General features: G+C 42.7%; 2 protein-coding genes and 1 long non-coding RNA gene across 19 annotated transcripts; all 3 read right to left on the reverse strand.

The window, feature by feature from the left end:
- LOC8064989 lies at positions 274 to 2,173 on the reverse strand. The gene is made up of 3 exons (XM_002438972.2): positions 2,018 to 2,173; positions 1,839 to 1,923; positions 274 to 1,735 (listed from the first exon to the last, which is right to left on the reverse strand). The coding sequence occupies exon 3, from the start codon at positions 1,711 to 1,713 to the stop codon at positions 547 to 549; it is 1,167 nt and encodes a 388-aa protein (XP_002439017.1). The 5' UTR covers positions 1,714 to 1,735; positions 1,839 to 1,923; positions 2,018 to 2,173; the 3' UTR covers positions 274 to 546.
- On the reverse strand, positions 2,781 to 9,534 carry LOC8069184. Of its 8 annotated transcripts, none has more exons than XR_002448419.1 (8): positions 9,216 to 9,532; positions 8,800 to 8,919; positions 5,444 to 7,573; positions 4,233 to 4,321; positions 4,046 to 4,160; positions 3,821 to 3,956; positions 3,553 to 3,731; positions 2,781 to 3,310 (listed from the first exon to the last, which is right to left on the reverse strand). It is a non-coding gene; the product is annotated as an uncharacterized LOC8069184 (long non-coding RNA). The 8 variants fall into 8 exon arrangements; XR_002448420.1 differs by having other exon boundaries at positions 9,275 to 9,531; XR_002448417.1 differs by having other exon boundaries at positions 5,444 to 8,919; positions 9,275 to 9,534.
- On the reverse strand, positions 10,660 to 23,264 carry LOC110431213. Of its 10 annotated transcripts, none has more exons than XM_021449965.1 (4): positions 22,861 to 23,264; positions 21,259 to 21,341; positions 12,562 to 12,734; positions 10,660 to 12,062 (listed from the first exon to the last, which is right to left on the reverse strand). In XM_021449965.1, exon 4 carries the CDS (start codon positions 12,055 to 12,057, stop codon positions 10,981 to 10,983), a length of 1,077 nt encoding a protein of 358 aa, XP_021305640.1. In that variant the 5' UTR covers positions 12,058 to 12,062; positions 12,562 to 12,734; positions 21,259 to 21,341; positions 22,861 to 23,264; the 3' UTR covers positions 10,660 to 10,980. The 10 variants fall into 10 exon arrangements, 9 of the variants coding, with proteins under 9 accessions (XP_021305640.1, XP_021305638.1, XP_021305639.1 ...); XM_021449963.1 differs by having other exon boundaries at positions 21,259 to 21,375; XM_021449964.1 differs by lacking the exon at positions 12,562 to 12,734 and adding an exon at positions 14,458 to 14,824 and having other exon boundaries at positions 21,259 to 21,375.

The raw sequence follows: 25,044 nt of genomic DNA on the forward strand, positions 1-25,044 counted from the left end.
GCATTCCGCTTGTGTTTTTGTGGTTTTGCCACTTTTCACTTTGGTGCTAGGGCATTTTGATGTTTTTGTTGTTTCTTTCTTAACGTGTGTATATTTATAATGTGCCGTTTTGGGCTATTTAATACATATTCAGGTGGGGGAATAATCCCCCCCAGAGTAAGGACTCATTCGTTGTTCCAACTCCTCAAAGCTTATATACAATAGACCAGGGTTTGCTAGTAACCGAACGAGCTCTAAATGACTGCTGAACAAAGCAAAAGGATGATGTACGCATTAGTTCATACTATGGAATATATCATCACATGAGGCAATGTACAAATTACACCAAGGTATAACGATTTAAACTTAAACGGTAAGGGAATCAACTTAATAAGATAGCTTAAACTTAATTGGGTAATATTTTGCATCACTACAGGAGAATATTAAATGGTGCAACAGCTAGCGGCAGGCTTCCATTTCTAAGTTCTATATGATGACAATTAAGTTGCCTCAAGGCACGGATAATAGATAAAACAGAGAGTCTGGTGAACGAAGCACCATAATTAGTTAGAATAATGTCTCGATGCTAGTGTTGTTGACACGTCTTGATATGTGAGTGGTCATTTGGAGTTCTAATTTCCCTGTGCCACCTTTGCCACTGCTATTGATCTCCACGCCAGTCAAGACAGTAAAATTATTGAGGACCATTTGATCACAACCAGAGCCTGCTTCAGCTTCTTGGGTGAAGAACCTTGCAATGCAGAACCTGCCGGAACCCAGGCTGACAAACTGAGGATCCCTGCACTCCTTCCATTCCTGTGGCAGATGAACAAGCTCCTTCCAAGGGCCTCCCACCAGCCGCAGTGGCTGGGGAGAAGAATCCAGCATGCCAGAAAGGTCAACAGCAGCCAATTGCTGGGCACCGGCTGAGAGGCCAAACCAGAGCTTGAGCTGAGGTACATACTCAACCTTGCCATGGAAGGGGAGAGTCCAGTCACCGACTTTGTTCCATAAGAGGCTTTCTGTGTCCAGACAGTAGGTGCCAACACCCTCAACAGATATGCAAACATGTGAGCCACCACCGACCACACCATAGGCTGTGATCTGGGGGAGGCATTTGTTGGACCAGTGATATGTCTCCCGTACAAATGGTGGTGGTGGAAGGAGGTGGCAGTGCCAGGATTTGCCAGTGACGGCCAAACCATTAAGGCGGTTGATGAAGCCCACAAACTGCTCACTCTCCTGCGGCACACCAGCTCGTCGTCTCACTTCCGGTTGGAGAACCTTCTCCATGAGGAAAAGACTGCTGCCCTTACTATCGATCCGCAAGTTAGCATCGACGTGGGGTTTGTGAACGAAGATGGAGATGGGCATCACCTTGGGCGGGCGGAGTCTGGGGATGGTTCCCACCATAGCTGAGTCCAGATCAAAGACAAAGCCGCGCCCCGAATGGTCCGCACAGATAACCTTGCTCTCGCTATAATCCGCAAGCGGGAAGCAGTCCATCTTCCATTCGTTGTTCAAAGCTCGGAAGGTGAAGCTGGGATCAGCAAATCGGATCGTCTCCATCTCTAAAGCCGACGGTGATGGTGGTGGTGGTGGTGGTGGTGATGGTGGTGATCCGACTTGGTAAAACAGCCGCTGGCGCGTCAGGTCGATGCGGCGCAACGATTTGACACCGGGGGAGCAGCCGGGCACGATCAAATTCAGAAACCGCCGCGCCAACAAACCCATACTCGTTGATCCCAATTTCAAGCTGCATTACCGACCGACCGTCACGGGGGATCGAAAAGGTGGGGGAGGGAAATTAGTTAGAGAAGAACGAGGATTTTCAGATTTTTAAGGACGAAAGAGTGTACCTGCTAGGTAAGCTGCAGCAATCAGATTTGATCACCTCGTCCTTTCCTGCAGCGGTGCAACAAATCCAAGATGCCTCGCAAAAGCCTAACGAATATCGCAGATAATAACCAAGATAAGAAAACTGAAAAAAATTGTCTTTCGATCAAAACTTTCAAGGGTGGAGCAGATCTAGAAGAACCTGAGGCGCGCGGTGCGCAAAGGGAGAGAGGCAGTGCGTTGCTCCCAGCGACGAAGCAGGATGGCGGCGGGGACTGGAGAAGGGCCGCGGGGGAGGTGCGAGGTGGGGTCGGCGGGGATGGATGTGGGACGTCTAGGGTTTATTTTAGTTGTGGACCTCTGAAACCCCGTGCGCGGTGCGTTGTTGGGCGTTGGCTGCCTTAAATGGGCCTAGTCCGGACTGTAAAATGGGACGGTTTTTTAAAGGGCCGCTTAAAATAGGCCGTCGTTTGAGACAGATTTGTAGTTTGTTCAATTACCGTAAGGTCTTGTTTAGCTGAGGAGATAAAAAGTTATTCGATACTATAGTATTTTATTTTTATTTAGTAATTATTATTTAATTATGAACTAACTAGACTTAAAAATTTTCTTACAAATTACAGTTAAATTATACAACTAGTTATTTTTTTTTATATTTAATGTTTAATGTATGTGCCGCAAGATTCGATATGTTAAAAAGTTTTTAGATGTAACTAAACAAGGCCTAACATTATTTGTAGTTTGTTCCGCTGGCAAAAAAATGCGAAAACATTGAAAAATCTGTCAAATTTTTGTCAGATGACAGCTCACTGAAAAATGCCGACAGATAAAACATTGCGAAATCTGTCAACTAATGTCTTGTTTGGTTCACGTTAAACTTTACCGCCTATCACATCGAATGTTTAAACACATACATGAAGTATTAAACATAGACTATTTACAAAACTAAAAACACAGCTAGAGAATAAATAGAGAGACGAATATTTTAAGCTTAATTAGTCCATAATTAGACACTAATTGCCAAATAAAACGAAAATACTAACTGTTAAACTTTAACACCTCTAACCAAACACCCTCTAAAACATAAATAGATCATCTCATAATGGGTTCCCATCCATTAACGGTAAAAAACAAAACGCACTCTTGATTTATGGTACACACACACAGCTGGCTCACTATACACGCCTCACTGTCGTCACTGCTCACTTGCTGTGCTTGCTCCCTAGCAGCCGCTTCAGCTCGATGTCACTGCTCACTGTTCTTGCTCTCCAACAGCTGCTTCAGCTCGATGAAGATTGGGACCATGATCTGGATCAGGTTCTTCACGACCTGGGTCACCACCCTCCCTTTGGCCACCAGGATCCTCCGCCCTTGCCAGCTTCCTCGTCCATCTCAGAATTCTCTGACAAGATGTTGAGGTGGATGTACATCGCCTTCTCTGACAAGATGTTGAGGTGGATGTGCATCTCCTTGCAAGCCGGTATCTATAGAGATCCTGTTGACAAAAAAAAAATTAAATCATCACAACTATGCAAAAATAGCAGCATAGAAAGCCATTTAGCTATCCTAATCATTTAACACACTAAGCATGTAACATAAATAAGCATGAATAAAAAACTCAGGCTGCATGTGCACATTGCAGGTCAGTCAAGTGACAATCAGACTATAAGCACTCATCAAGATGTTAATGGTTGTATCTACTATCTAGGTATTGGATATCCAAGACACTTTTCTTACCTGAAGTACAACCCTTCCACCAGCATCATCATCACTGAGCAAGCCATATATCGCAAACAGCTGCCAAGATCTCAGCACATAACTTGGCCTACGTGGCTAAAAGGTGCTCTGGTGCCATTTGTTTCAGCAAAGAGACATAAATGTGCATTCATTTTTATCCCGATCGTTCGTCAGTACCACTGCAGAAAAAAATTAGAGTGATAAAATTAAGCTAGGAATGAAGCATCTTCCGTGCAAGGACTAAGGAGAACAGTTTGAGTTGTTTTACGGAATTGCAAAAAGGGCAGATCTTCTGTCTGAACTTCCCTGAGACTGAGAGTTGCTATAGACACCATGTCCAGTGCAATTGTTTAGAACATATATAGCTTCAATAAAACTATTATATGCAAGGGGTGGCGCTTTAGCTGCAAAATGTAAGCAGATGTTAATTAGTGACTTGATACATGTTAGTCAGTGGCTTAAAACAAGAAAAGTTTAGTACAAAAACAAATACCTTTCTAGATGTTTCCAAAAAGGTAGTCAGCCAAATGCCTAATCTTCTCAGACTCATCAACTAAAGATGGCAGAAACCGAAGGAAGAGAACCCCTCTCCACTTTACATAGTCCCTCTGGACAAAAATAGCAGTCTCATTAACCATGACCCAATATTCAAAACAAAGCATTACAGAAGTGATTAGCACCTGCAGCAACTTAGAGAGTAGGATAAAATGTTTGTCTCCGCACTGCTTCACAGGGATCATGTAGTACTTTTGTTATTTTTGACATATAACTGCAGAAACATCACAAATGAGAGATCAGTTAAACGCGCGCGCGCGTGCACACACACACACACACACACACACACAAAGCTAGCAAACAAAAAAACAAGTAAAATAAGCAACTCAACTAAATTCACCAAAAAAAGCAATGTTCAAACTCAAACATAAAAACAATGCAAATCTACACTACACACATAGAAGTCATTAGCTGCCCGAACCTCGGAGTGCAGCAGCTCAAAACCAACCTAGAGAAAACTAAAAAACAAAGATACATAGTCACAATCACACACAGACCCCAAAGCTAGCATACACAAACAACTAAACTAAAAAAAGAAAAGAAAAAAGGCCCACCCACACAAGAGACACACACAAATAAGAAAAAAAAAGGAAAAGGCCCACAAAAAGAAGAAGAAAAAGAAAAAAGAAAAAAAAAGACACGCACACACACAGAAAAAACACACACACACAAAGAGAGAGAGACACACACACACCCATACAAAAAAAGCAAAAAATTTGAAAAGAGAAAGAAGAAGAAAAAAACATACACACACACACACACACAGAGAGAGAGAGAGAGAGAGAGAGAGAGAGAGAGAGAAGAGACTAAGAGCAGTAAATACGGAATCAGGTGGCAAATGAAGAGGACACGCATATATCAGTTAATGTAGGGGGAAGTTGTGCGTGCCAGAAAACAGGGAAAACAAACAATTCTATGTAAAGTTAGACACTATTAATCACCATCATGTACCTTCCAGGCAACACTCAAAAAAAATTGCACAGATTTTAACTGAAATGCACATTCAGGCACTCAACATGCCTACTGAAATGCATATGTACAAATACATCTGCAAGCCCATGCTGTAATGCTCCATAATTGCCACCGATAGATGGCAAAAAAATTGATTATCTCTGAAACTACCACACCTGATAGCACAACTATGTACAGAGTTGATAACTGAGTCAACAGAAACTGTTTTTTCCATCATTTTATCCAGTCGGGTAAACAATTGATAGATATTGTTTGCTTGGTTATTTTCTCTACTACCCTCCTAGTCCCTTTTCTTTAAACCACTACTTAAAGCAATAGAATAGCCGTGTAGCAGACTTTAGCAGCTAATGTGCAGAAAACATACTTTTTAGACTGAGCAGACACGGATAGATCAAAGAATTCCATGGAAACTCGACCTTCAACAGAACTTAGAGCATATCCTGAAGCAAGACACAGAAGACTGAGATCAGCGTACGGCATGCATATTTGGTTTATACACATCATACAATAATTTGAAAATTAAATAAACAATATTGAACAATAAATGTACCACATACAGGAAGCTTGAACAGCATACTATAAACCTATAATTATTAAGAAAAGGCCAGACCAGTCGTCCAACCTAGAAAAACTAAAACTGAAAGTTGACCAGTATGCCAGCACCATACTACTTGGACCATTATAGAGCAGCTAATAGCAATCAAACTATAGTTGAATCAGAAGGTTTCCTGTAAACAAGACTCACTTGAATTGGCCACCCAATCCTCGAGAAATGTTTCCCAAGAGTGACAAACACATGACTTTTCAAAACAGGGGTAACACTTCTCAAATACCCTAATCTACCACCTATGTGTAGGCATGATCTTGGATTATACACATGTTTCAAGTAGTAACTAAATGGAACAAGCCTTGTGTACTGTGGTAATCTGTAGCTTACCACACTTTCCATTATTGATAGAACTAAGGGATGTGATGCCCTTCTAAGAAAAGGTTAAATACAGACAGTGCATCAAACAACCAATATAGGAATTCATTATACAAATACAAGCACTAATTTACAATTTTAATAGAATGTAAATAGATAATTATTGTTGAACTCAGAAGTATATTCTGAATTCTAATACAAGAATAAGCTCTCACAGCATGGTAACAAGAGTGGCATAGTTATTGTGGATTATTCCTTCCATACTGCTATTGATTTGGAAAATAGATCATGAAAAGCTAGTATAAACAAAGTTAAGTTGCAACTTGAAACTTACAAGACGTGGACAGATGACAGAGACAGCACCAGAAAACTGTATTCACTTAAGTTAAATCAACAGATAAAATTCTAATACCCCAGCTTAATATGTGATAAAAACCACACTAAAAAATTACAGAAACAAATGTTAATGATACATTTTTAATAGGTTTTCTTATCATTCATGTGCAACAACTTAAAAGACTAACCATGTGCTGTCCAGATTTAGATTATTTGACTTGGTAATTAAACATATAGAGGAAATTCAATGTCCATTTGAATGAACATACCTGATAATCCTCAACTCAAACTCATAAATAAAGGTTCAACTGAACTTATGGAACGAACCTGTCATGGCCCTGTATGGTCCATGGCCTTGTAGGGCTACGACAGAATCTGGAGGCGCCCCTAATCTTTATTCTAGATGAAAACCCCCATCACACATAAAGACAACCAAACAACTAGCAACACTTACACAAATTGACTGACTCCTCTGTCACGCCGCCATGCATGGCACGGCAGTGTTATTTGGCCGCACCATGGTTCTAAGCGCGGCCAAAGGGTTAGTTTTAAAAATTAAAAAAAATAGTGTTAAATTTGAAATTTGTTTTAAAAATAAAAAAAATCGTGGTGGACAGGTGTGACTTTTAAAAAAATTGCATCGGTGCATGATATATGCATCAGAGCCAAAATGATCTGTGATCCTCAGACCTATTTTTGTCTCTTGCCAGTTTTTCCTCCTCTAGTTTAATCATTTTTGCGTCTGTTTTTTCTTTTAGTTTAAGGACAAAGCTAGTCTTTTAACTAATGCCAAATGACAGTTTAACCGTTTACATCATTGCGAATGGCATCTCATTTGGAAATGCTTAACAGCACCGAGTTAACTCCACTTACCGGACCACAGCACAGAGGAAGGAGAAAACCAGAACCTAAACAGAACTAACCAGCAAAGACAAACAACGCCAAAAACCAAAACCCCAGCTATGCCAAGACTGTAGCCTTACACCGGCAGGGAACACCACTCTGAGACTCCACCAGGCTTGTGTCACATTGTTGAAACTTCTTCCACCACATCCCAGGTCTGTAGCTTCTTTCCTAGTGCTGCAGCCAGAAAATTTGTCCATCCAACATCTTGATTACTCCAATTTTCATTTGCATCGACTCCCTCTTCTCCTCTTGACACAAGATCACCCAATTTTGGGCTATAGCCACAATCTAGTGGAGTAGTATGTCCATGCTCCTCCTATCTGTTTTCTGAAAACAAATATCATTTCTCAATTTCCAAAGACACCAAATAGCTGCTGAGGAGATCATATTCAACACACCATTTCTTTGACTCCCTCCATTCCAAATTATAAGTCATTTCAAGAATCTTGAAAAGTCAAAGCATCTTAAGTTTGATGAAAATTATAAAGAAAACTACAAAGATTTGTGACATCAAATATGTATACTATAAAAATATAATTATGAAAAATCTAATGATACTTAGTTGGCATCATAAATGTTATCAGGCTAGTGCAATTATCCTGTCACCATTTTGAAAATTTTGATAAAAAATGTCATATAGGAATGCACAACCAAAATCTTTTGGCCCTAAGCGATTTAACAACCAAGCCGCACTATAGGTGCAAGTTAGTGGTTCAAATAGGTAGTAACAAGAACAACCATTCCATGACGACAAACACTGCAGTTACAATGGGGAACTACGACACTGCATAAATAGTTAGGTGCGACCCACTGCTGCTACCATGACAAAGTGGTTCCATATATACATCCCTAGTTCACTACCCCACAGAGAGGACAGTTCCATCGACACATGACTACTTCCCAATGTTTTCAGGTCGTCCGATTAATCGCGATTAATCGTCCTGGTCGGTCAAGAGTGCTCGATTAGGAGGTCCGACCCGACCAGGTCGACCAGAAACCTGGTCATCCGATTAGTTGTCCACTTATCGCGATTAATCATCCGATTAGGACATGGACGACAAGGTTGTGTGCTATGTTTTTGGGCTCTTTTGACTGGGCAGATATGTGGGGGTTATGGAGATGCTGTTGGTTGTCCCAATTCTCCAGAAATAGTTAAGAAAGAGATGTTGGTTTACATCAAAAAGAGATCAAGGACTGTTCTAGAGGCGCCAACACAAATTGAAGATGAAGAGGAATGTTGGTTTACACTAATGCAGTCTTGATGCTTCCTTTATTGTGTATAATATAGTGTGTGTGTGTGTGTGTGTGTGTGTGTGTATACTGATATGCCTGGACGACCAGGGACGACCAGGGTCGATTAATCGACCTGGTCGCTGATTAATCGCAATTAATCGCCCCTGGTCGGTCCCAGGTCGACCAGGATCGACCAGCCGACCAGAAAACATTGTTGCTTCCTAGTGACAAACTTGCTTTTGCAGTACTTGGCAAGGTTCTTTATCTTCTCTTTCAGCTTCTTCTCAAGCTCCTCAATTCTGCTAGAAAAGATGTCATACATGTCGAACAATATCATTTGTGCCTTCCAGGTTCAGCTCTAAATCCTGAATCTTATCCAATAGTTCATCCAGCATGATCTTGACCACCTCTATCATCTCAGTCTGGCTATCAAGGGCCTTCTACAAAAGTGAATCAAAAGGCATTTAGTGATAAGGGATAACTGAACTAAAATCAGGTTTGGGAACATATAAAACTGAAATGAACTTGAATGGCTCCTAAAATTGAGAAAGGGTAAGAGCAAAACTAGAGAACGAAACATATATCATATGTTAAATTTCTGAAGCTGCAGTCTTTAAAAAAAACTGAAGCTGCCCACACCTCTTTGTGCAGTAGTAACACTATAAGTTGTATGTATGCAGTAGTTGGAACAAGTAAAAGCTCAAAGTTAAAAGTGTTGTATGTACGTATCTCTCACTTGTTTGATTGAACCTAGCAATTTTCTCACGAAATGGATGCAGGAAACAATAACAGTACTCGGCGGCTCGGGCCCGCCCTAGGCGAGGGAGGAGATCGGCAGCTTGGGCCCGCCGCGGGGAAGGGAGCTGGCGACTCGGGCGCCCCGACGGTGGAGAGCAGCTTGCAAACTGTCCGCGCTAGTCGCGTGGTTGATCCTGTGCGTTGTGTCCCTCTTCCCGCCGGTCATCTTCCCCACGCCGCGCCGTCACCGCGGATGAAGGGGGAGGTGGAGGGGATCTGATGCGGAGGGGGAGTCGAGTCGACGCAGGCTGATTGGGCCGGCCCATTAACACACTCAGTCACTCACGGCACCGTTGGTATTATTTTTTAATTTAAAACTACATTGGTAGTTTTTTTTTTTTTGAGATCATGTATATCATGGAGTACTGCTATTTGCTTAAACGTTTTCATTCTGATACAAGTGCGAACTAGAATGTCGTAGCTTGCACTTTCCACAGCAATAGTCAACACGCTAGCGATGCCTCTGCGGAGCATCCGCGGTCGCCTTTGCCTGATTGACTCTGTTTTCGTAGTGAGCTTGGCCGTGTCCGCCACGCACCACTCCAGACTGTCGCTGTTCATGGAGATTGGAGACACTAGCACAAATGTTTCAGTTCTGTTCAGCGACTGCTTCTTAACAAAGAGAACTTCTGAATCCACTTACACATTCCTGACTGCTGACGAGCAAAGTGTTGTTAGAATCTTATATGAGAACCATTTTCTTTTTTGGTTTTGATTTGAGGTGCCGTTGGCATTACAGCACAATTATTCTATTTGACTACTGTTGGAACTATTAGCATTCCCGACTGCTGACATCAATACATGAAAACTTGTCAAATCAGTATCTAACATTTATATCTCCAAATAGTTATTACTATGAAACTATATTTTATGATTAGTTTAATGACAGTATTAGCAGAAATGGGATGATTATATGATCAAAGGAAGAGAATACAAACCGGCAAGTAAGCTGACTCAATTAAGAGGTGGAAACAAGCGACAAGATATAAACCCAGCCCATCAACCAGATCATTCTACTACAGAAAATAAGTCCAGGACCCTTCAACCAGATATCAGTATCAGGATGATCCGACAGGGGATCATGGTATGATTTTGGTAGAAAATTTGGGAGTAAAAGGATAGCTTCTTAATGAAAGAGAGAACACGAGAGAGAAGAATTTTTTTTCCACAACAGTACAACTGAATTTCATTACCAAAGAAACGAAATTATAAAGGATCACTGTTCAGCATCACAAACCGTAAGACAGGAAAAACAAAACCATTCAAACATGTGATCACAGAGGGAACACATGCCTGAACGCCCTACCACCTTAAACGAAGTTTAACAGCGCCAAAACAACCACGAGGGGAGCACAAAAGAGATGCTACAAGCATCACACAGGTTTAGCAACGCAAAACGACTCCCAACAATTAAAAGTCAACAACAAATGAAACCAGCTGATGTTCATCCCGCGGGCATGATTCAAGATCTTGCTTGTGGAAGAGTATAAATAGGCTATTCTCAAGCCGGCGCACTGGGATTTTATCCCCTGCTACTTCCGGAAGACATATACTTTACAGCAGTATATCAGTTTAGCCTCCTCTTAAGGGTACAGGCTTACAGCAGCGTAACCAATGTATTAAAGATATGGGCTAAGCATCTAAATCACTAGATGTTGAACCGTCCTGATAACTTATAGATATTGTATTCACAGGAAAACGCCTTATTTACTAACGCGGGGTGCAACATATCCATAGATGCTGGGAACTGGGAGCCTCCTATGCATACTCAGTGTGTACCACAACTTGTTGTTCTCGAAAGATCGTGCCACAGCCTGGGGATAATGAGGGAACTCATACCTCATCCCCCGAATCACTTCCTGCCACGTGTATCGGTTCAACAGATCTGAAATACCAAAAGAAAGTGGTGATGCCCTGGCTTTATCCAACGTGCTCCACTCGATGCAGTGAGTAGCTGCGTGTCGGTGCACGTCGACCACCGCAGAACCACATGGAGGCCATTTGCAAAGCTTGACCGACGTTGCTCTTGGTTTCGCAGCATGAGCACCAAGAAGATGAGTCAATAGTGCATTTTTCTCACAAACATCAATACACTTGAAATTGCCATAACAACTTTCCATATCTGATAAGATTCTGTCCGAAGAATGTCCCTGCCTCCGCACTGGAAATTCATGCCGAATCAGCCGGTGGGCGTCCACATAGAAATGGGCAATGTCCATCTCCCCCAAAAAAAAGGGGTTGTGCAAGAGAAAATCATCATCCGGAGGATGCTCTTCTTGGAACAAGCTCAGATATTTTTTTAACTCGTCTAGTTGACCTGGAGCTTCAGGACCATACAGAGCGTCTGGACCATACAGCTGGCTGAAGAGATTTTCAACAAACAAGCAGAATTCTTCATGGTTTGTGTTTTTCAGGCCATCCATTCTCTCAAACCTTCTAAAAGCAAGAACATTAAGATCCCTCAGCACTCCAACATTGTCCAGGTCAAAAGCCTTGTAAATACAATCAGAGTTGGCCTTGCAGTTGACTGAGTGAACTAATCCAGAGAAGAATAGCCTTCGCCAATGCTCTTCCATCTGATTTGGTTTATCAGAAGCTACATGAAACAACCTTCCAGTAGGTACTTTTGAGACCAATGGGCACCGAGTTGCATATTCAACGATAGGCTCAAACATGTGTTGAGGAAAAGTAATATCTTCATACTTCCCCCTAATAACACAAGTTGAGATTCCTCTCAGGCCTGTCTTCACTTTCTGGGCAACCTTAAAAATGTAAGCCATTTTAACTGCATTTTGACAAAAAAAAAGAATGACGTTAGAATAATTGTCCCATTATAATAAAGTCTGAGCTCTGTCACACCATTAAATAAATCAACGAATGGACATTATGCATTTCCTAATATTCCCATTCCTATGACTTTCCTGCGAGCATCCAAACATCTATCTTCTGTAACTTTCCTATAGGTTTTAATCCTCTGTATTACAATTGCATTCCTATGAAATTCCTATATTTCTCCTATTCCTATGCTTTTGCAAGTTGCAACGCTGTGTTCCTTGCAGCAACAGTAATTTAACTTAAAAGACTGCGAACTACAAGAGAGACAAACATGTTTCTCTTTCACTGAAGATGAAATGACACCAACAACTGCACTGATGAATGACACAGATCGAGTAACCCTAGCATAAAAAAAAACTGCCGAGGTGGAGGGAGAGGGAGACGCGGGAATAAGGCAACGAGAAACCCTAGAGAACTGGGGCAGGGAGATGCGGACGGAAATAGATCACCTGCAGAGGCGCATGCACATGGTTCGAACTGGGGCGACGAAGACGGTGGCGGCGGAGAAGACGGTGGTGAACTGGTGATGCGTGCGTGCGGAAGTCGGGGTAGGGTGTCGGGGACTGAGGGAGGGAGCGTTGCTTCTAACTGGGCTGGTCCGTATCCAAGAGGTAGATCCAAACTGGCCCACGTACTCAATATTCGGGAAATTAGTAAAAATTGAATAACCAAAGATAAGAGCATCTCCAACTCCAATAGATTAACCAAAATGATTATCTAGATTTAGTGATTTAGCTATTTTGTAAATTGAATCTTATGACCACTCCAACAGACTATCTAAGGCCTTGTTTAGTTCATTGCCGAAATTTTTTCGGAACACTGTAGCACTTTCGCTTGTTTGTGGTAATTATTGTTCAATCGTGGACTAACTAGGCTCAAAAGATTTGTCTCGTAAATTTCGACCAAACCGTACAATTAGTTTTAAATTTTTGTTTATATTTAATACTCCATGCATGCGTTTAAAGATTCGATGTGACAGAAAATCTTGAAAAGTTTTTGAATTTTAGATGGAAGTAAACAAGGCCTAAATTAAGACTTTTTGTATTCAAAAACCTGCCACGTCACCCAATCTCCCGGCGGCGGCGACGTCGTTCGTCTCATAGGATGCCTGGGAGCTCTGCAAGTCATCTTTGTCAATTTGAAGCCACGATCTGCTAGCTAGCCAACACACATGGGGGCGGCGTAGCCATGTCCAGCCGGCCGCATCGCACAGCAAAGGGCATCGCCCAGCACTGCGCACGCAACAGAAGAAGAAGAAGTAGGTTGTTCGAAGAATGCATAGTGCTCTTGAGAAAAAGATTTCTTTTTGTAACGTGCTCACTTTATTTTCTGTGAAGAAAAGCAATAGTAACTTGTATAGGTGTGATTTTAATCATCAAAAGTCGTAGGGGTCAAAAAAGCAAGCACATTCACCTAGAGGTGTTAGTCCGTGAGCCTGGTAGTAGGTGATGTAGACAAGTGGTGCTAGGGTCTAAAGAGAAAAAAATCTTCAATATGGTTGAAAAATCCATGATCATTCGAGCGATACGAGATACACCGACAAGTGCATCATACCGATGTAGTCCTCAAGATTATTGGAAGGCGAAGTATAAGCCTTGTAGCAAGGTCTAAAAATAAAAAGCGCCTCTCAGTTATATATAAGTCTAATTCATATGTAACCGAAAAAAACAGTCCCCGAGCTATGGTCGGAGAGTGATCGGAACAGTCCCCGAGCACAGCGTAGGAAGTGGTCGACGAGTCCCCTAGTGCGGTTGGAAATGTAAACGTGCTCGGTGGTCGGGGCAGTCCGCCAGTCTCCGAGCACAGCGTAGGGAATGGTTGATGAGCCCCTAAGCGTGGATGGAAACATAAAAGCTCGGCATCCGAGGAGTACTAAGAAGTCCTCGAGCATAGCTTGTTGACTGAGCAAAGCTCCTAAAAAATAAATATGAAGTCGTAACTTTAAGCAAAAACTCTGTTTTTAGTTTTTTTATACTAAAGTTAGCATGAGTAGTTAATTCATCCTAGAGTTTCACCAATTCTGGTCTGACCAACAATCTGGAGCATGAGGCACGAAGCCCATACACACGTAAGATTGCGAGCCTTGCCATAGAGCTACTACCGACCACTTGAAACGTAGAGGCAGATCTCGTGCACGTGCGGGGAGAAGTCGGAGATAGTGCCAGCTCTAGGAAACTCTAAGTAGGAGAAAGAACTGGTCGGCTAACCATTAAACAAAAAGTTGTTTGGAGAATAATCATGTCGAAGACATTATGGAGAACATCATGCCGAAAATTGTATAAAATATTGAAAGTGTACTTTATCTTTGGACAAAAATCTAGTCTACGGCGACAAAATTTTCTGACCTTGATGCTCTCGGAAAGCTCGTGGTTGACTTGGTTGATGACCTCGGGCAAGTCGATGTTGTCGATCTGTCTTCCTTCGTAGCGGGGAAGCGGGTGACACGTTGTCGTTGTGGTTGAAGACGTTACTAGAGTGGTTAGAGCCATAGCCAGTGTGGTCGAAGCCCCAACCGACGTTGGTGAAGAAGTGATCGGCGCAGATCAGATTTGCGCCTCCTCTATGGTCGTGGCGGTGAAACTGTTGAAGACGGTGGTCCAAGTGATCTGGCCGATGGTGAACGTGAGGTTGTCTGCCACGGCCGTAGAGTTGGGGATGATGACCATCTGGTTTGCCTGGGAAGCTATACGCACACCCCTACCTAGCGCGCCACTATTGACAAAATATGGTCGTCAGTCTACCTAGAGGTATGCCCAAGGTAGTAGATTGTTGGCAAACAAGTGTGCAAGCTACGAACTAGATGGTAACATAAGACAAACACAAAGATTTATCAAGTTTCGGCCGCTGTGAGAGCGTAATACGTCCGTCCCACGTCAGATTGTATTATTCTGTATGATGAGATATGTATGACATGTTCTCTAAGGGACTCTTGCCCCTCCTTATATATTGTGAAGGGACAGAGTTATAAGTAAAGTGTTCTATTTGGTATAATATCTTCTTGTAACCTTGTGGTACACGCCGACCAGCGTCGTGCATCGCACGTCTTTATCTTGTGGGCTAGGCCATCTCTGATGGTGCGGCCTCATGTTAAACCATGAGAGTATAGAGGTTTATACCCTCATACTGTTGGGGAAGGCATGGGGAGGGAAACACCTAGCGCCTAGCGCGATAACAACTGGATGGCAAGCGATGTGGATTGGGTTGTCCAGGAATATTATATATAGAGCGGAGGGGGAGGATGGAGAGCAATTAGATTTGGAGAGTAATTAGTTGGAGAGGCGATAGGAGTATGTTTCATGGATACGTGCAATATAAATGAAAACAAAAACTAATTATATTGTGAGATGAATATTTTAGGCCTAGTTAGTCAATGATTGAACAATATTTGTCAAATACAAACGAAAGTGCTACAGTACCCGAAAACCCAAAATTTTGCCAACTGAACAAGGCCTTACTAGATCCGAGTATGAGGCTGAGATTAGCTGAAGTAGTGCCGAGTATGAGGCTAAGATTAGCTGAAGTAGTGCGGACGCGGGCTCAAGACTCGAGTGCTCCTAGCAGCAAACCCAAGCCTAGGAACTATGGCACGACAATGAGTAAAGGGGGTGGCGTCGCAATGGAGGAGAGGCGTCTCAACTCCCCTCCAGACGAACGAGATGATCGAATCATTGGCCGAGCGGGTGACTACAAGTAAAGGGGGCGACATAGCAATGGGGGAGGAGCGTCTCTAGCCCTCCCGGCAAATGGGATGAATCATTGGTCGAGTGGGTTCATCAGCTATGACTGCTCAGTTAGGGCGTGACTTAATGAATGATAGATTCATATGGAACCTCCTAACTCCCAATGCTACTATATATTAAACAAATATAAACAATCTAGAAGGTATAGGCCAACATTGTGCTTTTTCTTTGCTTTATTTTATTTGTTGTCACATACTCCCTCCGTCCCAAAATAAGTGTCGTTTTCGCTTCCCGAGAAATAACTTTAACTAAATATATAGTAAAAAATATTAATATTTATAATACATAATTAATATCATTGAAAAGATCTTTAAGTCTAGTTTTTTAACAAATTTATTTAGAGATATAAATATTGCACGTATTTTCTACAAATCGAGTCAAACTTGTGGCACGAAAACCTAAAACGACACTCTTTTTGGGACGGAGGGAGTATATCTATACTTCTCTAGACGAAGGTACAGGTGACAATAAATATAAACAATCAAACACAATGCTACTAATGCAAAAATCTTAATAGAGCATGTTCAGAAGTCGGAACAACCAAACACCAACACAATTTTACTAAATGCAAAAATTTTACTAAATGCAAAAATCTTGATAGACGTAACATGCATGTTTAGAAGTCAGAACAACCACCAACGTATTGCACTATTGCATACGTTTATACAATCGTACTTAGCTTGATTGGCTGTGATTCTTTCAGTTGCGTGGTGGCTGCGCTGCAACTATTGTCTACATTAATATAAATGAACTTGCTTTTTCACGGTCACAGTGAGCTATATAAGGCCGCAACTTTTCATCGAACGAACGATGTTTTTCTCTCGCAACAAATCAGCATAAGCATCAACATTAGCCAAATTTTAGTGAAGGGCCAAGTCAATGCATGAGTTTTTGTACCCACTAGCCACTACGGCAGACAGCGCCTTTGCCTAGCGCCTGGTTATTTGCCGAGCGCTATTCATCGGGCGCTCGGCAAAGACCACCTTTGCCTAGCGCCGGGCCCTCGGCAACGACTGTGCTCGGCAAAGATTTCTTTGTCGAGGGCCGTGCGTCAGGCAAAGAACATCTTTCCCAAGTGCGTTCTTTGTCGAGGGCCGTGCGTCAGGCGCTCGGCAAAGGCTCGCTCTCGGCAAAGAACATCTTTCCCAAGTGCCAAGCGCTCGGCAAAGGCTCGCACTCGGCAAAGAGATAACACATATAACATGGGGTACCTGCCGTCACCCTTTGCCGAGCGCCCTCCGTTAGGTGCTCGGCAAAGGCATCTCTTTGCCTAGCGCTGACTTTTGGCGCTGGGCAAAGGCATCTCTTTGCCTAGCGCTGACTTTTGCTGACTTTTGGCGCTCGGCAAAGTTTTTTTTTTATTTTTGCTTTCAAACTTTTTTGTTTTGTATTACACATTATTTAATAGTCTACGTTTAAGTTTTGGTAGTTTTTAAAATCTTTTTATTATATATCATTAGTTTATTTGGTTTAATTGAATTTCTACGATAAACGCGGGTTTGAACTGCAGGTGTATCGAATCTCCAAATTTGACGATTCAAAAATTGATATTCGCATTACATAGCGTATGTTAAGGCCATATCCAGGAGCACGCATGAAATATCGAACATCTCGCGCACGAAACACGGCGACCAAGTTGCGCGTGAAGTGCTATTAAATTTTATAAAATGCAAATGAAGTCCAAAAATTACATAACTTAGCGACATGTCTTTGGAGCACATGTGGATGCTATGGTAAAAATTTGGTAAAGTTTCGTGCATGTTGTCACGGAAGTTAGTTAGAAACCTAGACATCTCTCACGTGATAACTTGTTGATGGTGATGATGAGACTTACGGTCTAGCTAATCCCGATCATGAAAAATATTTGTAACATACATGTAATACCTTCAGATTTTGTAATTTAGTTTTGTTTATTTTATATCTATTTCTAATTACGTATATTCCTTCTTAATTGCAGGTGATTGAACAACAATGCCAGGAGGCCATCGGAGGAGCCAGAGCCACTTCTACCAGGGCTCTGGTAGTAGAGGGGGTGCGGACGACGTGCCAGAGCCCACTCCAGTGGGGACGAGACGCCGCAAGATGGCGAGGAGGCCGACGAGGAGGATGACTCTCGTGGTCCAGCCTGAGCCTCAGGAGGAGGACGACGAGGAGCAGCCGCAGGAGGAGGAGGATGAGGAGCGGTGGTGCAGGACAAGGACGAGGAGCAGCAGGTTGTGGTGCAGCAGGACGAGGGGGACGAGGGGGATGACGACGGGGACCTCGGCGGTGGCGGGGCTGAGGGCTCTGCTAGGACGTCATCTTCCACTACTACGGGCAGTGTCTACTTCCGAGGTCCCATGTCTCTCCCTGACAAACCGAGGCGACGCGTTTCGATTGTCCCAGAGGGGCAAGCGTAAGACACCTCTACATGTTATCACTATAACTTTGTATCCTTTGTTCAAAATCTAAATATATACTAATATGTCTACTTTATCACTTGTGCAGGACCTGGAGGGTTGTGTCGGAAGGAGATTCACGCCATGTGAATGGCGTCCTAGGTGCCCTGGTCAGGCACTACTTCCCTGGCATTGTAACGCATGCCGGGAAGGACGAGCCTGCCTACACGTGGGCCCACTACGAGTCCGCCCACCATGCCACCGCATGCAACGTGGCAGCGCTCATCCTTCATGAGTTCTGGGTAAGCCTTCCTCGCACTACATGCCTCAATGCAACGCATTCATTGGACCTACTTGAAATAACTAATGCATACATTATGTCTTCATATGCAGACATACTTCAAGCTCGACGAGAGCTACGAGGGCAATGCGGACGCCGTGGCTAGGAAAGCTTGCATGAAGCGCGTCACGGACATGTACCACGAGGCGAGAATCCAGGCCATCAGAGGTTACTATGGGAAGCAGTTTGGCGAGAGCGTCAACAAGCAACAAATTCGAGAGCGGAGGCTCTCCCTGACCAAAGAGCAGTTCATGCAGGTAACTGAGCAACTTTAAATTAAGTTCCTTTCAACATTAAGTGCTATAAACTTAACTGCCTAACATGTCGATTACTTCATGACATGTAGGTCATTCTTTGGTGGTGCGAAAAGTCCCCTGAGGCGTGGGGGCAAATCGTGGACCGTTGGTTGAGTGAGGAGTGGCGGCAGCAGCACGCGGCTTTCCGGGCTCACCGTTTGGCCATGCCAGGTGTGCCTCACCATCAAGGCAACCGCAACGTTGGCGGCTTCGCCCGAGCTTGGGTACGTCATCATGTTTGTAACTGTTTCCATGCTTTAATTTAACTAGGCAAAGACTACTAACAAACTTCTTTTCGTTCTCGCAGTCGGCGGCGCACGGTGGCCAGCCATGCTCCTACTTCGCGGCATATACCATGTCACACAAGGGCAAAGGCGACGTCCGACGTCTCCTTCAACCCGGAGGACCCGCCCGAGGCGTACACAAGTGAGAGCGCCTACAAGAAAGTCACCGAGTACCACGAGGCGGTGAGGGCAATGCATGGGTTGGATTATGATCCAACGACTGACAACATCGATGCACGCCTCGTCATGTGTCTTGGAAAGGGAAAGCAGCATGGGCGCTACTGGATGGCGAATAGCGTGATCGACAGCACCACTACTCCCACTCTCTCCCAGATCCGAGCACAGACCACGAGCGGCTCCGGACTCCCGCCGATACGCGAGCGGCCGGCCTATGGACAGGCCCGGGTCGAGGCACTACAGGTTAGTTTTTGTTTACTCATCATGCATTAAGGATTTTCTTCTCGCTTCACTAACATTACCTTTGCAACAATGTATAGGTCCAGGTGGAAACTTTGAACAAGAGGGCCGACGAGCTGGAGGCGGTTGTGGCTTCAGAGCGGGCGGCGCGGCTGGCAAGTGACCAGAGGATGTCAGATGTGCTGGCGTTTCTGCAGAGTTCTCTGGGTGTTACTTTGCCACCCAACTTGATGGGTCCACCTCAGCCTCCTCCCGTCGTTCCTCCCTTCGTTGCTCTCCACACTACTCCGGTGAGTAATATATATCACACATGCATGTTATTTACCTATTTAACTTTGTCTCATGCAATCGCTGCTCTTGTGTGTAGCCTCAGTCGGCGGGTTCGAACCAAGTGGCGAACGAGCATGGGATACCGTCGCCGCCGTCAAATGGGTGGCCCGAGTACGCACCTCCACCGCCGCCTTAGTGAGTAACGTCGAAGAAGTTGTCATGTATTCCTTCTCTTCGTGTCATGGTCTTGGACTTGTTGTGTGGAACTTCATGTCATGGACTTGGACTTGTTGTGTTGAACTTCATTAGAATCAAGTTGTTGTATGGACTTTATCGCCGAATAAGTGATGCTATTATGAGATATATGTGCTATTGTGATATATATGGTGCCGGTGGTGATAAAATTGATGGAATTGTGATATAAATGGTGCTTGTGTTCATGGTGATATCAATGTGATATATACATATGATTTGTTGTGTTTGCAGTGAAAGAAAGCAAAAACCAAAAAAAACTGGATTCCAGCTTTGCCTAGCGCAGTGCTAGGCAAAGAGCCTTTGCCGAGCGCGGCGCTCGGCAAAGCTGAAATATTTGGCGCGGGAAAACAGCAACCTACCCAGCTTTGCCGAGCGCCAGGTTGGAGGCGGTAGGCAAAGATTTTTTTAAAAAAACAAATTTTTCCTCTTTGCCGAGCGCGTTGTTGGAGGCGCTCGACAAAGAATTTTTTTTTTTAAAAAATTAGTTTCCTCTTTGCCGAGTGTTATCTTGTAGGCGCTCGGCAAAGAAATTTTCAAAAAAAATGTTTTGCTCTTTGCCGAGCGCAGAGTGGAGACGCTCGGCAAAGAAGGTGTCACGGTGCATAACGGTCATGCCCGTCGCTTTTCTTTGCCGAAGGCCCTCGTGGCGCTCGGCAAAGGCTTTGTCGAGCGCCCGACAAAAGACGCTCGGCAAAGGAGCCTTTGCCGAGCGTTTCTTTGACGGGAGCTCTTTGCCGAGCACCATGCTCGGCAAAGGCTTTGCCGAGCGCAAATCGCTCTTTGCCGAGCGTCCCAGGCGCTCAGCAATCCCGCGGTCTGCAGTAGTGAGCTTTGCTTGGTTGAGCTATATATAAGTCAATGCATGAGTTCTTGTTTATTTCAATCATCCACAAAATATAAATTCTTCTGTAAAGGAGTTAATTAACAAATGCATGGATATTAATTCCCTATTACTCGTATAAATATTTTTTTCCCTGGGATAAGCCATGAAGGTTCTGAATAGCTTTTCTGACATAGGCCAACAACAAAGAAATTATCCACATGACCATTTGCTCTACACTTATTCTCCCAACGAAGAACAAAGTAGTTTTTGTCTTAAGAATTTTAATGGCAGGAAAACTGTAATGAGGAATGAATAAAATAATATAAAACGTATAAACACATACCAATCCCATTGAGCGTCGAAGACCACGTACAGACCAGCAGGTCATAATACGGCCTTTCCATATGACACTTCCTGGAAGCCGAGCTGATGCAGCAATGTGTCCTTCAGACATATTTAACTGAGCATGGAAATGAAGAGGATCTGATGCCTTAAATCAACAGTATACACAATTTCTTTTTATTATGCATTTCGTCAGTTAATTTGCTCACCGTAAAGCACTTCCAGGTGAAACCTGGGGAACACTAGTACAAAAGTGCTCAAAGCCAGCGGTGGAACATAATTTTTACAGGCGGTTTTAATTAAAAAACGCCTATGAAAAGAAATTGGCTTACCCGACTACAAAACCGTCTGTGAAAATCAATTTTTACAGGCGGTTTTTCTAACAAAACCGCCTGTAGAAATCATGTATTTCTACAGGCGGATTTCTTAAGAAACCGCCTGTAGAAATATGATTTCTACAGGCGATTTCTTAAGAAATCCGCCTGTAGAAATAATTTGAACTTGAATTTTTTGAGTTTTTCAAATGACCTCGTTTGAGAAAACCGTCAAAATGAAAGTTGTAGATCTTGAAAAGTTGTGAAACTTTGTAGTTGATAATTTTTTCATTTGAAATCATCTTGTCATCGAAAACTACGTTGAATTTCTCAAATTTGAAATTCACATTTTGTAAATGACCTCGGATGAAGAAACTACCAATATAAAAGTTGTAGGTCTTAAAAAGTTGTAAAACTTTGTAGTTGACGACTTTTCCATTTGAATCCGTTTAGGACCTCAAATAATCAATTTATGCTTGGTTTATGATAGTATGTGGAGAACTAAACTCTATTTCAAACAACAAATGAGTGATAGGTGAAGTGAGTGATAGGTGGAGTGGTAGAGGAGGGTACGCGCGAGAGTGAGGTCTCAGGTTCGAATCCCACCAACCGCGTAGCACGCGATTTTACGCGAAAAAATGCGCGATTTGCGACTTCGACGGAGACGGGCGGGCGAATAACCAGTGAGCCTTCCCTGAAATAAAATGTTTTTTTCCTATTTTTAAAAACCGATTTCATATTTTCTGGAAAAATAAAATACATTTCCACAGGCGGTTCTCAGTTACCCGCCTGTGGAAACTCTTGATTTTCAGGCACCCAGCGCAGGCGGTTCTCCAAACCGCCTGTGAAAAGGGGTTGGGAACCGCCTGTATAGTGCTTTTGTGTACTAGTGAAAGAAAAATTGAGAAAGTAGAGTTGAGAGAAATACAATAATTACTGTAAAGAATCAGATGTCAAAAGAACACTATTATTAGTACAGTAGTTACTGTGAACTAATAAGATGCGGTAAGTAACATCTGAGCTTTGTCTCATAGGCGAACAGAGTGAATAGCATTCCGAGTGCTAGAAAATTAAAGCAGATCTGTCATCTGTGTTGTTGGCAAGTGAGCCCACAGAGTGTACAATAAAAATGACTTCAAACCTAATCATAGCAACAAAGTAAACTTATTCATTCTTAACTTTAGATTTAACGTCGGATGGGGTGTGTGTTTGGGGGTGGGTTGGGGAGCTAAATTACCATGCATAGCACAGAAATAAGCAGAAATTGAAATATGCAGGAAATAGATTACCTTAGAAATTAACAGTGTCTTGCTGAGGACAAACTTTGACTGATTGATTGATTGAACGGTTTAGTCAGACCAATCGTTGCGACGTCACCACGACACCACCACCGGGGATTCCGTCCGGAACCAACAACGGCAACCATCAGCGCAAAGCTTCGCCAGTCTTTCAGATCCGGGAAACTAAAGAAGCAACGACAAGTCGCCGAGCGCGCTGTTTCTCGGTCGGTCACTTCGTTCTTCTCGACCAATCTAGTATTCTAGTTGAAATTCTCGATCGATCTTGTTGCTTTGCATATGCTGATAATGCCCGCCAGCTGCAGGTTTGCTCGCTTTTTGCCGCAACGCCAAAGCAAAGCCCAGCAGGAGGAGCGAGGCTGATGCGCGGTCGGTGTTGCCCCCCCCCCCCCCCCCCCCCCCTCCCCCCCCATGGCAGCTTTGCTTCCTGCACAAAGGAAGAATAAAACAACTAAACAAAAATGTAATCATAAATAAAGAAATTTAAGACTGATTTTTGAAGAGAAGATAGATCAGAGGGGAATCGAGTTACATACCAGTTTCCATATAACTTCTTCTTTGATGAAGAGTAAACATATATATCTCCATATATATAGGGGCAAACAAATCAAGAGGATCGATGAGATATCTTTCCATGGGAGCGGGCCGGCCGGCCGGAAAAACAAAGATCAAGGGGAGGAACAAGCTCTCTCGCTCCCTCTCCCTCTCCCTCTTTGCTTGAGAGGCAATATATGCAAGGAAACCCTAGATATGATGAGGAAGCTAGCTTCATTTGGACGAAGAAGCTGATAAGAATAAGAAAGAGATAAGGGTGTGATGAGGCTGCTGCCTGGCTCTTCAGAGCTTCCAAGAGGCCATCCACCAGCTTAGTACTATATTAGGCAGCTGAGGACGAAGTAGATTGTGAGTGAGCTAACCCTAATTACAGCTCTTCTTAACACAGAAGAGGGCGAAATAAAAGTTATAAAACTATTCGTCGAGATGCGCGCATCCACTTCGAGATGCCATTTGAGGTACACGGCACTGACAGCAAAATTGAAACACCAGCTGGCGTATTCGGACCTCTGGCAATAATAACGATGCGCCTTTTGTACAGGTCCACGCATCATGTGCGCCCCCCATCCGTGCAGTGTGGGCGCGGTGGCACGCATGCAGCAACACCACTCGCGACGTGGCAGACAGCAATACAGCATGCCAACATCAGTGGTCATTCATAAGTCATAACAAGGTCCGACTTCCTCCGTATATCGAGATTTAAATTTTAAAAACTTTAATTAATAATTAAAATAATATTTTTAACAATTATAATATTAACTTATATATTAGATTTACAAAGAATTGTATTATTCAATGATTATAAGGTCATAAATATAAATAATATAATATAAAGTAAATAAATTGTCAAAGTATAATCTACGAGATCATGTTGTTCTAACTTATGCCAGATAAAATTAACCAGAGAGAGTAACTATTAGGTTTTATTTATCATAGTTTAGCTTCACTATATAAGCTATTTTCTTCTTTTTGTAAAATGATTTTATGAACAACTTTTTTTATTAAAGCTAAGCTATTTTGGAATAAGTATTTAGTAAAACAACTTCACATAATAGAATAAATACTCCCTCGTCTTGTAATATAGTGCATTACATTTTTAATTTGTCCTCAAATATAAGACATTTTAGAAGACAAAAAGCAATTTTGCATTAAATACTTTATATTTATCAACCAATCACCACTATCGTGTTGATGATAGTGTTTTATTAGAAAAAAAGTGAGGGCACATGTGTCCTTTATGATCTCTCTTAAACTGTTCTAACATGTCTAAAATACACTATATTACAGGACTAAGAGGACATGAGATGAAGCTAAGATAAACTACCTTTTCTAGCTTTATGCCAATTCATATCTTTGTGAGAGGAAAAACAACTTTACGCATGAAACTGTTTTAGAAATGAGTGTTTAGCAAAAAAAAACAGCTCACAACAACTCATAAAAACGTTGTGAGTTGTGCCAAGCAAGCTTAGTTGGTTAGTCCAATTAATAAGATATAGTACGTTGTTAGCTAGATATTAGCTAACAATTAGCTAAATTGTTAGTTGAATTTGTATAGATTTAAAGAAGCTAATTACTAGCAGCTAATTGTTACCTATATTGATCTAAATTAATTAACTATTC

The sequence above is a fragment of the Sorghum bicolor genome, chromosome 10 (genome assembly GCF_000003195.3).
Source record: "Sorghum bicolor cultivar BTx623 chromosome 10, Sorghum_bicolor_NCBIv3, whole genome shotgun sequence".
NCBI lineage: Eukaryota > Viridiplantae > Streptophyta > Magnoliopsida > Poales > Poaceae > Sorghum > Sorghum bicolor.

What these genes read in the sequence shown, in the direction of transcription:
- LOC8064989 (XM_002438972.2), bottom strand. Translation starts at nt 1,713, where the DNA reads ATGGGTTTGTTGGCGCGGCGGTTTCTGAATTTGATCGTGCCCGGCTGC.
- LOC110431213 (XM_021449959.1), bottom strand. Translation starts at nt 12,796, where the DNA reads ATGCTCTTATCTTTGGTTATTCAATTTTTACTAATTTCCCGAATATTG. An exon ending in ATGTGCATGCGCCTCTGCAG is followed by an intron (nt 12,063 to 12,561) that starts GTGATCTATTTC and finishes GTCAAAATGCAG; the next exon opens with TTAAAATGGCTTACATTTTT.